The sequence below is a fragment of the Ostrea edulis genome, chromosome 4 (assembly GCF_947568905.1).
Source record: "Ostrea edulis chromosome 4, xbOstEdul1.1, whole genome shotgun sequence".
Classification (NCBI taxonomy): domain Eukaryota; kingdom Metazoa; phylum Mollusca; class Bivalvia; order Ostreida; family Ostreidae; genus Ostrea; species Ostrea edulis.
The window spans coordinates 76,093,883-76,107,194 of record NC_079167.1 but is presented as its reverse complement, the minus strand read 5'-3'; the positions used below and the strand labels follow the sequence as shown (position 1 = coordinate 76,107,194).

At 34.7% G+C, this 13,312-nt stretch overlaps 2 protein-coding genes and 1 pseudogene across 2 annotated transcripts; all 3 read right to left on the bottom strand.

The window, feature by feature from the left end:
• Positions 1-4,070: 4,070 nt before the first annotated feature.
• On the bottom strand, positions 4,071-4,402 carry LOC125672172 (histone H4). The gene has a single exon (XM_048908290.2). The coding sequence runs from the start codon at positions 4,380-4,382 to the stop codon at positions 4,071-4,073; it is 312 nt and encodes a 103-aa protein (XP_048764247.1). The 5' UTR covers positions 4,383-4,402.
• A 3,832-nt stretch (positions 4,403-8,234) lies between these two features.
• Positions 8,235-8,659, bottom strand: LOC125672171 (histone H3-like; annotated as a pseudogene).
• Positions 8,660-9,434: 775 nt separating this feature from the next.
• Positions 9,435-10,562, bottom strand: LOC125672167 (histone H1-delta-like). The gene has a single exon (XM_056163823.1). The coding sequence runs from the start codon at positions 9,999-10,001 to the stop codon at positions 9,435-9,437; it is 567 nt and encodes a 188-aa protein (XP_056019798.1). The 5' UTR covers positions 10,002-10,562.
• Between the last annotated feature and the right edge of the window lie 2,750 nt (positions 10,563-13,312).

Below are 13,312 nucleotides of genomic sequence, written 5' to 3'. Positions count from 1 at the left end.
ACTACAGCTGCAGAAAAGGAGCACTGCAAGAATTTAATTTGGATCCTTCGAATTGGGGCTTATCACTGCTTTCAACAATTCTTGTATCCGTTAAAACTAAATTACAAGTCGCGCCAGATAAACTTTTGAACGTTTTTCGCTGTAAATGCAAGGCAAATTGTGACACTAGCCGTTGTACTTGTAAAAACATGGACTGAACTGTACTGTAATTACTCAAATGATCACTTATATAATTATCAGACACGTAGCAATAATGGCTCTACACCTTTTATCATTACATGCAAAGTTGATAAATTTTTACGTACAGAGGTCGATTTTTAGACAGATTGGTTGCCATCCTTCCTCTTTTTTTTTTTTTTAAATAGCATTCTCATAAACTGTACACGGTGGAAGTGTAAAATTGAACTGAGAGAACAACCTTAGCCCCCCCCCCCCCCCCCCCCCCCCCACCACCACCACCACCACCACCACCACACACACCATCAAGGATTTTTATAACTTTGGATTAAAATTTACTTGTCAATTTTCAGGCAATATTGTGAAATTATCTTCACACACACACCCCCTTCTTTAAAACAGATTACTCCTGAAATTCTCGGTATTAATTGCACAATAATTTGGATAGAACTAAACATCAAATACGGCTATACCCCTCCCCCCCTCTTTCCCAAACTCTAGAACTTGACAAAGTGCACATATTAAAGATTTCTTTATATAAAATCGAAGAAACTGAACCTTTTTTCGTCATAGATGTAGTACGAACTGTTAAAACTCAGCTTAATAAAAGAATTTGGCAACGTAAGCTTTACTACACACTGTTTGTTTTAAAATACTACATGTATTTATGTGAAACATAGGACCGGAATGGTAAGCGCTCCTCCAACTTTCGATGTAAGGGGAGTAACTGCAAAAATGTAGGTCATCTTTTACAGATCATTTATTTTTGAAGGGGCACTTTTTTTGTGTTAACAGTTTATTTTAATGTATAAATCTTCATGTGGTAACTCATATATGCCCAATGGACAGGAAAAAGTATTTTCTTCCAAAATCCAGTTTTTAACGATTTTTGTTGGAAAATGAAGATTTCAGCCCAAAATTCGGCAAGGGAAAATAAATTTTGGTGCAGAAAAGTTTGGTTGTGCATTTGGACGTTTTATTCTTAAATTTATAAGATCAATGTCATATCTTCTATAAAACAGTCATTTCCTATCATTTCCAGTTTTTCACTATTTTTGTTTTAGAAAAAGGTAGGTTTTCCTACCTAAAATGGTATTTTTCATATATATTGCCAATAATCTATATATCTTACTTGTTGAGCAGTTTTTATGAATAAATCCTAACTTCAATTTTTTATTGGTAGACTCAAACGTATGACAAAATGTGGGTTTTCTTCTTAAAATTTCAATCTTTAACAATTATATTCAAAAAAGCAAGATTTTACCCAAAAATTACAGTCGACTCAAGGAAAGAATATATTCTGCTGTAACAAAATTAATCGAACATTTCCAGGTTGAAATTTGAGATATGAAACTTATTTTTACTGTATGTTACATAAAATGGACATTTTCTTCAATTTTCAGTTTTTAGCGATTTTCATGAAAAAACACATCACTTTACCCCAAAATTCCAATTTTCCCATGGAAATACAAAAGCCGATTTTTAATATGTTGTTTGCATGTGTTTTCTTGCATGAATAATCAAAATTTCATTTCTGTTGCAATTAGTTTGAGGTATTGCTCATTTTTGAGCTAGATTGACTAGACTAACAGTATTTTAAGGGTAGAAGTAGGTCAAACAGTTTTCCAGATTTTTTTGTCACAGGTATTGCTCTGAAATTTAGTCACACGTCCACTGACTGTCCCGGTGTGTTTTCACGGCATCACACGGAGTATAAAATTTTATTCAACGGACATAATGTACAGTACACTTTTTATTGCAAAATACTATTAAAATGTTGATTATCTAGAGTATAAAGATCTATTGTTCATGAGCAGTTGTAAATTGTTTGAATGGGGCGATTTCTTGTTTCAACGTTACTTTTCTTTTTTTTTCAAATCATTGGTAGTTTGTGGAGTAATTCATATTGATATTAATTGCCGTTGGTCTCATGATGTGTTTGTTGGTTTATTAATTTGATTGAGGGTATCGCGAACGATATTTGAGCAACTGCTCTAACTTAACCAAGCCCATCGGATCAAGTCTGCATGGCATATTTCAATCTCTACCCAGTTCAGTTCAGTTTATTTGTACAAAACCATACAGTTTACAGGCATGTAATACGTACACCACATACATGTAGAAAAATTAATAACATTCATCTATTACCCAAGACTTTCTCATCAATATACACAAATAATAATACTGAGAGTTCAGTGGTGTACACAACACAGATAACATAAGTTTACTAACATAAGCATATGTACATATATATATATTGTTCATACATTTTAACATGATATGCAATTGATTATATGATCCCGTAGGGATCCGGGTTAGAATAGGTCCTCAGTGCCCCTTGCTCGTCGTAAGAGGCGACTAAATGGGGCGGTCCTTCGGATGAGACCGCAGAAACCGAGGTCCCATGTCACAGTAGGTGTGGCACGATAAAGATCCCTCCCTGCTCAACGATTTTCAGCAATTAGATTATACGAGATTTTTTTTTCATTGTGTGACATTAATTAAAATTTGAGAACTATTTTAACTATATAAGGTATATTTGAGATATCGTTTGAGAACTTCATGAATCTATTATAATTCATTTTGGAATAACATGACAGAGTGCGAGAACAATCTGGAGATTTAAAAACCACGCGGGAATATTTTGAACACATGGTAAATGACTCATTTGAGATATCTTTTGAAAAATAGTATATAAATATCATATTCGTTTATCCATTCCATAAATACCGGCACACAATAAAATCCTACTTGTCAGGTAATTAGATCATGAAACCAAAAAAGTTCATTACCTTGATCTGTAATAAGAAAAATAGCATGTTTCTACTGAGTTTGATATCTAAAAGTTTTGAGTGCCACAGCATGCTAGAATCATATGGATATTTCGAAATGTAAAGGCCACAGACTCTAATGCCATTCTCCATTTTACAAGGTGATCATTCTCAAAGTTCTGAAATATTCCCTATAAGCTCAAGAGGAAAACAGTGCGTGTATATGAGTTTCATGTTCCTCCATTCTCTTTGCATATCTAAAAGGCATGGTCTTAATTCACATTTGGAAACTGTATTTTCAAACATATACATGTTTCTTTTGGATTTAATAACCTATCTATGGACTCCTATACCCTGTTTTACCATTATTGAATGATTACTTCTAGAAAAATTCACAAACTGCTATTGTTTTTTTTTTTTAAATTATCAATGGTTATTCACCTCAATATTTGTATGATTTTATAGAACCTTTCCGTTCACCAACTCATATTTACAATCTTCGAACTGGTTTACAATTTAGAATTCCTCATATTAGAACACCATTATATATGGAAAGCTTATTTCCTTCCAGTGTCAAACAATATTAACAACTTGCCAGACTATATTAAAAATGCTTCTGGAATTTCTTCCCGCCGTAAAATGGCTGAAATATTGCCAAAACGGCGTAAAACCCCAATCAATAAATCTTTCAAGAATCTCCTAAATTCTTATTTTTGTAAAAAGGTAATGAATTTTTTCATTTTGGAGAACGTCGGCATAATATATTACATTGTCAAATAAGAAGCAATGCTAACAATCTTAATTTAGATCTATATAATTAATGTTTATCTTACAGTGTATGTGTGGATATTGTATTGAAGATGCATATCATGACTTTTTTATCTGTTCTAAATATGCAATTTCTAGAAATACACTTTTTCATGTTATACAAAATATCACTAGTAGTGATGATAATCAACCTGAACTTGAATTATTGTTATATGGTAATCCCAATTATGGACTCATTATCAATATTCAAATATCTTGATAACGTTTCATAAAGGCGTCTTTTCAAAGAATTTGGTGGCCGTTATAACGGCCGTTTTGTTTTTGCGCTGGGATGCACAAACGGTGATAGAGTATCTAACCACCGAATCCGTAAAGGGTGCGTCCCTGTCTCTTGAGGGCGTAGACAACATCCATGGCTGTGACTGTCTTTCTCTTGGCGTGCTCGGTGTAGGTGACAGCATCACGAATCACGTTCTCAAGGAAAACTTTCAACACACCACGGGTCTCCTCGTAAATGAGTCCAGAGATACGTTTGACTCCACCTCTACGTGCAAGACGACGGATGGCGGGCTTGGTAATACCCTGGATGTTATCTCTAAGGACTTTCCTGTGACGCTTGGCGCCCCCCTTTCCAAGACCTTTTCCTCCTTTGCCTCTTCCCGACATGATTGCTGATCAATAGACAAGTGCTGAATGACCTGACAAACTGAGAATATTGCTGATTTATATAGCCCTAATTGACGACCCGTTAGAGCGCATCATACCTTGAAACTTCGGCTAGTCGATTGTCGTGTCCGCAGAAGCGCTGTTAACTACATCGTGATTGGTTCTCGCTAAACGCGCTTACCTGTGTTTGTTTACATTTCTCTTGCATCGTATACTAGTATACAAGTATTTATTTGGATAGAAATATAATATTTTATCTGCGCACACATTTGAGATTTCCTAGCTTAGTTTCTTTTCTGTTTTTTGAAATCATCGTTTTGTTTTCCTTTTAATTATAACACACAACAATAGGATTTGTTTTTATTAGGGTAATTAATATGAAAACATGGCTCACAACTGTGAAAGTGTACTATACTATATCCAAAAAACAAAAAAAGAGAGAAAAAAAGTAAATAATAAAGATAATCCATTATCAATCAAGCTGAGCAAATTTCTACTCAACATGTTTAAAATAAGAAATATTATATCTGTGCAAGTTGAAAAAGAAAAGTAAAACAATGATAAATTCAAACTCTTTGTTAGACTGTATGTATGGTCTCCTGATATAAAATGTTATGACATGTTAATTCATCAATTAAGGGCCCTCAAGGGGGTGGGGTGTACAGATTAACTAGTAATTAATTACAGCAATATAAATAAATAACAATCATGGAGATATATTTTATATGCTTATTAAAAGTATGTACAACAATAGTAAATCATGCATTAAGATAAAAAGTCATCATACAGACTTTTTCCAAATTAAACTCGGTGTAAAACAGGGAGACAACCTCAGTCCCAACTTGTTTAATATATTTATCAATGACTTACCAGAGTACTTCAAAGATGCAAGTGACCCAATAGTTCTAAACAATAAAATAATACACTGTTTAATGTATGCAGATGATGTAATATTACTGTCACATTCAGCAGTTGGTTTACAATGTAACCTTGATAAATTGCAAAAATTCTGTTCTGGTTGGTGCTGAAAGTCAATATTGATAAAACTAAAGTTTTAATCTTTAACAAGGCAGGAAGATTTCTCAAGCAAAATTTTATTTTGGAGAAAAGGGAAATACAGTGTGTCCCCTCTTACAGATATTTGGGAATATATTTCAATACAGCTGGAAACTTTTCTAATGCTCAAAAGGATCTGTACAAAAAGGCAATGAAAGCATATTTCAAACTACATAAAGATTTTTTATCATTACAACCTAGCATTAAAACATCCCTTCATGTCTTTGATCACACAATCAAACCAATTTTACTCTACGGCAGTGAGATTTGGGGAATTTTTAATCGCCCTTCTTTTTTCAATCGCAATGATATCTCCTTACATGATATTTACTCTAAATTAAAATGTGAAAACCTCCATGTAAAATTCTGTAAATTTATTTTAGGTCTTCATAGAAAAAGCTCAAACTTTGCAACACTATCCGAACTTGGCAGGTTTCCACTACATTTTGATGTAGTGAAAAATATAATAAATTATGTAAACAGATTAGAAAATCTGGGTACTTCTTTTCCTCTACTAAATGCTGCATATATGCAAAGTAAGCATAATGCTTGTACATTAAAATCGCAATCATGGTATGGTGTGGTGAAAAAGTTATTTGGAATCGTTGGAATTAGAAACAATCATATTGCAATAAATAACCTATCAATTTTTAAGAAAAAATGCAAGGAATTGTTATGCAATCATTATTTGAAAGAATGGGGACATATCAGAAGTGTACAATATGGAAAACTTGAAACTTATGTTAAATTTAAAACTAATTTTGTTTTTGAAAACTACTTAACACTCTTACCACCTGCACAACGTAAAGCACTTGCAAGATTACGTATTTACCAGTAGAACGAGGTCGTTATTCAGGAATCCCTAGACATTTAAGATTTTGCACAAAGTGTTCTTCTTGTAAAATTTGTGATGAAATTCATCTAATTTTTGAATGTTGAACTTATAACTCACTCAGGCAGAACATGTATGAAATTATAAAACAACAATGTGAACATTTTTCCAGTCTTGACAACATGAATAGATTAATATGGTTACTCAATTGTGAAAATACTGATGTACTTGTAGCCCTTTGCGATTGGATTAAAGAAGCAATATAAAATGAAACATGTGAAAGTTCAAACCAATATGTTTATACATAATTATGCACTCCTTGTAAACATGACATGTTGACTTAGTACCAATGCACCGTCCCGTGGTATCTTTTGTATTACATTCAATCATATGCACTTGTACTACGTGCCTATTACTATTATTATGTGTCATTGCATATATTGTTATTATTTTCTTCCTGTGTGCATTTCTGACTCTTTTGCATTAGGATACACGGTGGTACTTACATATATTACATCAAGTAATGTCTCGTGTTATGTACATTGTCTAAGCTCATACTACTAGTATTACTGTATATTATATGTGAACCATATGAAACCATATTGCACATATGCACTCATTATAAACATGACATGTTGACCTAGTACCAATGCACCGTCCCGTGGTATCTTTTGTATTACATTCAATCATATGCACTTGTACTACGTGCCTATTACTATTATTATGTGTCATTGCATATATTGTTATTATTTTCTTCCTGTGTGCATTTCTGACTCTTTTGCATTAGGATACACGGTGGTACTTACATATATTACATCAAGTAATGTCTCGTGTTATGTACATTGTCTAAGCTCATACTACTAGTATTACTGTATATTATATGTGAACCATATGAAACCATATTGCACATATGCACTCATTATAAACATGACATGTTGACCTAGTACCAATGCACCGTCCCGTGGTATCTTTTGCATTACAGTGGAGTTAATCATATGTACTTATACTACCTTTACTATTATTACATGTAGTGTTGTTATGTACATGTATATATATAGACATCTATATATATTTTTTTTTTTCCCTATGTGTATTTCTGACTGTTTTGCATTAGGATACACGGTGGTACTTACATATAATGCAAATAAGTATTATCATGTTCAAATGTCTCATGTATGAACATTGCTCATACTAATAGTGCAGATTTTACTCTTGTTTTGTTTTGTTTTTCTTTTTATCGTCATTGTACATTGAAATGTTAACAATCATGTATGCTGTATGCCCGAGAGGGCCCTAATTTGGAAATAAATCATATTCTATTCTATTATTACTGTCAGAGTTCACATTTCTGCACAGCACACATTTAACACGGTGTTACACGTGTAATACTGATTTCAGACAAGATTTGAATTAACATAATGAAATATACGATGTTCTGTGGTTATATACGCAAGAATGTAATACGTAGTGTAGATTTCATTGACCTCTCAGAATAATCATGACCCCCCATAACGTCTACATATTTCTACATCTGGGTTTTTATTTATATATTTTGTTGTTGTTATAGAATTTCTCCGTGCGATATTGATGCTAGCTATTATTTGAAACCCTTTCTCTTATTAATGCATGCTTTACATGCCCTCAAAAGCCCAGAGTTGGTTGAATGAAATACCGTAGTATCTGACCCTTCTAGAATTAAGGTAGGCTGTTTCAATGTGCATGTTAAATTGTCATCTATACAATTGATGCTTTGCAATGTAGACTATTGTTTTGACACTTATATAGCTGTACGTGTTCACATCATTTAAAGTTTCATTACTGAACTTGCGTTAAAACGTTTTCATATTTTACAGAAATTTACCAGATTTGGGTAAAGTAGTTTGATGATGTAGGGTTATGCATGTCATACTTTATTCACAAGTTTCTTGATCAAGAGCAATATGAAGGCATCTTTTCGAAAGAATTAGGTGGCCGTGAAAACAGCCGTTTGTTTGTGTCACACGGGTGAAATTAAGCTCGCTCGCCACGGATACGTCTGGCAAGCTGGATATCCTTAGGCATGATGGTCACCCTCTTGGCGTGGATAGCGCACAAGTTGGTATCCTCAAAGAGTCCTACAAGGTAGGCCTCACTAGCTTCCTGAAGGGCCATAACGGCAGAGCTCTGGAAACGCAGATCGGTCTTGAAGTCCTGTGCAATTTCACGGACCAGACGCTGGAATGGGAGTTTCCTGATGAGAAGCTCAGTGCTTTTCTGGTACCGTCTGATCTCACGAAGAGCGACAGTTCCTGGCCTGTATCTGTGGGGCTTCTTGACGCCACCGGTGGCTGGGGCGCTCTTACGGGCGGCCTCCAGTAGATTTTCTTGCGGTCTGCTTTGTACGTGCCATCTTCTCCCAATATTCAGATAGAATGAAATGCCCGATCGGAAACACTAGGGTTTATAAGCAAATCGAAATCGGCGCTCTCATATCTTACGACACTTGTCATTGGTTAAACGGTTCAGAAAGACACTCTGCGATTAGCCGCTGGTATGCAGCGTTGATTGATGTTGACTTCGGACATTTCAATCCACATTTTGCACAGAATTCATAAACTTGTAAAAAAAGAAAAACAGAGAAGGGGATGGGGTGTTACAAGGGATTTCGGGGTACAATTGTAAACATTATTTGTGGATACAAAAGTCTGGAAAGACAAGTAAATGTTAAAAACATTTAAAAGGAGATACATTTATTTATTTATTCACCAGTATTTGGACCCTCAGTGAGCATACACAATTTTATTATATTCATTATAAACACATGATACCATATACTTATAGATACACACACCGTACATATACATGTATACATAAACACATATATACACATACATGATTGTATACACATACATGTACATATGTAAAGGATTTCTATATTAACATATTGATCTGAAATTGGCTCATAACATAGAATGAAAAATGTGGGAAGTAAAAGTGAAACAGTATAAAATGCTGTCCTGAATGCAGAGGGTACCAAGGGACAGTGCTTGTGCCCAGTCGATCAGACTGGCAGTCTTCTACCATAAGTATTAATATGTACATGTACTAAGAACTTTGGGAATCTGGGATATTTCAATAGCACATCAATATACATAATTCAATATTAATACTAATGCAAAGACTGCTTATTTCTTGGCGACGGCCTTCTTGGGGGTCTTGGATTTTTTGGCGGCGGGCTTCTTGGCCTTCTTGGGGGCCTTGGCAGTGGACTTCTTGGGGGACTTGGCTGCCGCCTTCTTCTTGGGAGTCTTGGCCTTCTTGGGTGCGGCTGGTTTCTTTGGCGTCTTCTTCACTTTTTTCTCTACGGCCGCCTTCTTGGGCTTGGCAGCAGCAGCCTTCCTAGGTTTGGCAGCCTTTGGTTTGGCTACTTTCTTGGCTTTAGGCTTCTGCTCAGCCTTGGGCTTATCCCCAAGCTTGAAGGAGCCGCTGGCACCTTTACCCTTGGCTTGCTTCAAAGCATCCTTTTTGACTCCATTCTTAAGGGCCATTTTGAGGTGGGCATTGATGGAGTTGACGTCATTGCCCACTTTATAATTGGCCATCAGGTGCTTAAGAATGGCTTGTCTAGAAGATCCACCACGCTCTTTCAGTGACCCGAGGGCAGCCTTGATCATGTCGATGTATTTTGGGTGCGCTGCGGGCACCTTGGGCTTGGAAACCTTCTTTTTCGCGGGAGCTGCGGTATCTGCCATGTTTTCGAACGATGCGAGAACGGTAAATACTAGTCGATCGGAACGCACTCACTGATTTTGTTTACATCGAGCACGGACCTCCTTGAAAACATCCAATCTGTTTGAGTCGATCGGTATGTGTATTGTGTTGTTAGATGTGTTTTGATATTAGTCTTTGCATTCGAGTTGCGCTTCAACAATGGAATATCCGCCGGATATGTTATCGGAACCCCCTGGTCTACATTTCCCCCTGTCATTCTATTTACTTACATATTGGGCTTTGCCAAACTACAGCAGTCAAAATCCAGAAATATAGACACCTCAACCGGCGATTTGCAAGTCCGTTCATTCATTAAACTTTGGTAATTGTTTTCCAGTGGCCGATAACAAATATCATTGTTGCTTGATTTCCTTTCAAAGCCCGAAAGAAAGCACACTCGTTTTCCTTTTGCTGTAGAAAACACCATGTCGGTCGGAATTTTTGAAAAACATCCGAGGGTCGTACACATCGGGTATCAAAAGCGAGCGGTAGAATTAACGACTGCGTAGAACGATTTGGAATGGGCTTACACAATATTAAGCACACACACACAAGCACATGCCTTAAAGAAATCCTGATCTATTTACTTTACAACAGAAATATATACAACACAACATAAGATATATGACACTGTATTTGTATATAACTATGTGTTATGTAATCACTTCTTTCTTTACTTGTATATGTATAAACTGGTTGTTTGTTGTTTGTTTTGTTTTCTTCCAATTATTATGTAAGTTGTAAGTGCTATACTACGAGGTTATTGTAAGAGTGATTAGATACTTTCCACTATAAATATAATATATATAATATAAGAGAGAGAGAGAGAGAGAGAGAGAGAGAGAGAGAGAGAGAGAGAGAGAGAGAGAGACTTTTACGCTACTTTGTGAGTAGGAATCAATTCACTTTATTGAGCTGCACACAATACACACATAACATTAAAAATGTAAAAGAAATGATAAATTTAGGTGCTATATTATCAAATGAAGTTTCAGAAGGTGACACATGATCCAAACTCGGGAAAGATTTCAGGACATGTTTACGATGTACCTACACTTTTCTGTTAAATAGTAATATCTCTGTTTGTTTAAAAGATTTCGATAAAACAAAGAGGTTTCAAATTAAAACAATCTTAAAAAGTTGATCACGATCAAGTTTATCCTATAAGCAGGCGATAAAACGTCCGTATGGGGGGGATAAAAAAATTAGTTTAAACTTTATTTCATTTGAATAAATCAATATATGTATATACACAATACGTCATATGCACACAGGATTCGGGATCAAGTTGTATAGCAACTTATATTAATCCGTTTCCTTGAATTTAAAACTTTGAATGATAAGTGTGAATTTGTCCGTTGCACATGACAAAAATGACGACGAGGAAGTAAAGAAAAATGAAAGAAAAAAATCTAACAAGTACAGTAAATATATCATCATTTGAAGAGATGTTATAACCTAAGTTCATCAGAAATGAATATACAATAACTTCCAAACAAGAAATTCCACCACTCTACACATAAAATCGGAACTCGATGAGATTAAGCTACAGATCTTTTGGATGCGGTGATAAAACGATGCACATGTATATAATGAAACTATTTTTACTTTAGGAGAAATTTTTAGTAAAGTCTCCATGTACAAGGATATTTACAGTTATTGGTCTTAATGGATCAATAAATTTATTATCTTACATCATATCTTTGAAGAAAGGACATTCAAGTAAAAAGTGTGTTGTTTCGATTTTTCCACAGGCACACTATGGATTATCTATTACATGTATGTGTTTCGCGAATAGGTGAGATTTAAGAGTACTAATTACAGTCGTGTGTGTAGTATCTGTCCGTTGCGTTTGCACGGTGCAAATACATGTACAATGATTTCTAATGTTCTTAAAGTTCGACCATTTACCAAGATCATTAGTTCTTTTTGCAATAGTATGTAATCGTTTTCGTCTACGAATGAGTGTTCTAACTGTGTTATTTAAATTTTTGATTTTAACGAAAGAAAGAAGTCGAATTATACCATTCCATGTACCCGTTTGACTTGTTGGACAAAGTTATCATCACACCCAGTGTGAAATTTCTAGACACAGTCGAACGTGTTCATGTGAAAGTAATCACCGAAAATATTAAAAAGTTCTCAGTTTATATGGAGGGCGTTTTCCTGCGTACGTCAAGGTTTAAAATAAACACGATATATATATATATATATTTGAGCATACCATTTGCGGAGAAAAAGGTTTTGAAAATCCATGGATCGAATGTATTCAGAAAATTTTTAACAAATGTTTAGTATCTATATGAACCAAGTTATCTGGATGTAAAAATGGACAGTAGTACGTTCAGATATTATATTCAGTAGTGAGTTCGGAGACAGAAAAAATGAATTCCTCATGCTTATAAGTAAAGTCATCATTTTGCGACAAACTACATATTTTGTTTTATATGACTGCTTCATGTGTAAAGATATAAGAAAGAAATATTACCCTTTGAACGTCTACAATTCAGATGATGATATATCAAAGGAAAACCATTGTAAAGTACTATGCAACCCTGTCAATGTCGTTCATGTCAGAAGGTTGTGTGAATTTTTACATGAATGTTTTGAATTGCGCACCCAGAGTAAAGTGCTCTAACTACATTTAATTTATGTTAATATGCAATACTAAATTGCATACATACAGTCTAATATCACAGATACATGTCAAATATATACTTGTATTTACATATATGTAAATGAACTGTTAGTATTTAGTTTATTGTCATTATATATCTCATATTGTGTAACAGGATTGGTGAATCCATAAATAGAGTGTATTTCGGAGATAAAACAATTTGGCCAAGATAGTGATATTTTGTTTGCGGATATATTTACAATCCATGTACCAGGATCGTCTACATCTCCGTGCTTCTTAGTTGTCATGTCGTCTCCAATTAATATTTTGTTCTCTTTCAAATTTTTTATTGCCCCATCACATCATGATCACCCTATCTAATGCCAGACAGCTCCATGTCTACCTCTATTTCTCACATTCATACTGGTACAAAATCATTTCCTTTGTGGCTTTTCGTCTATGTAAATTAAAAGCAAGAATGACCACGTGAAGATATACGATCACTCGCCCTGTATTTCAAAACTTTTGGCACCCTTGTTTTATTCTTTCATTGACAAACTAGAGCTCGTTGAGAAAAACAAAAAGAATGCAAATAAAAACTCATTTCATTTTGGTATTTTCATGATTTCTCAATGAAGTCCAAAGGAGTGAGGACAATTTATATAGCGCTTTTTA

Excerpts from the sequence above, each read along its gene's own strand:
- LOC125672172 (XM_048908290.2), bottom strand. The coding sequence starts at position 4,382 with ATGTCGGGAAGAGGCAAAGGAGGAAAAGGTCTTGGAAAGGGGGGCGCC.
- LOC125672167 (XM_056163823.1), bottom strand. The coding sequence starts at position 10,001 with ATGGCAGATACCGCAGCTCCCGCGAAAAAGAAGGTTTCCAAGCCCAAG.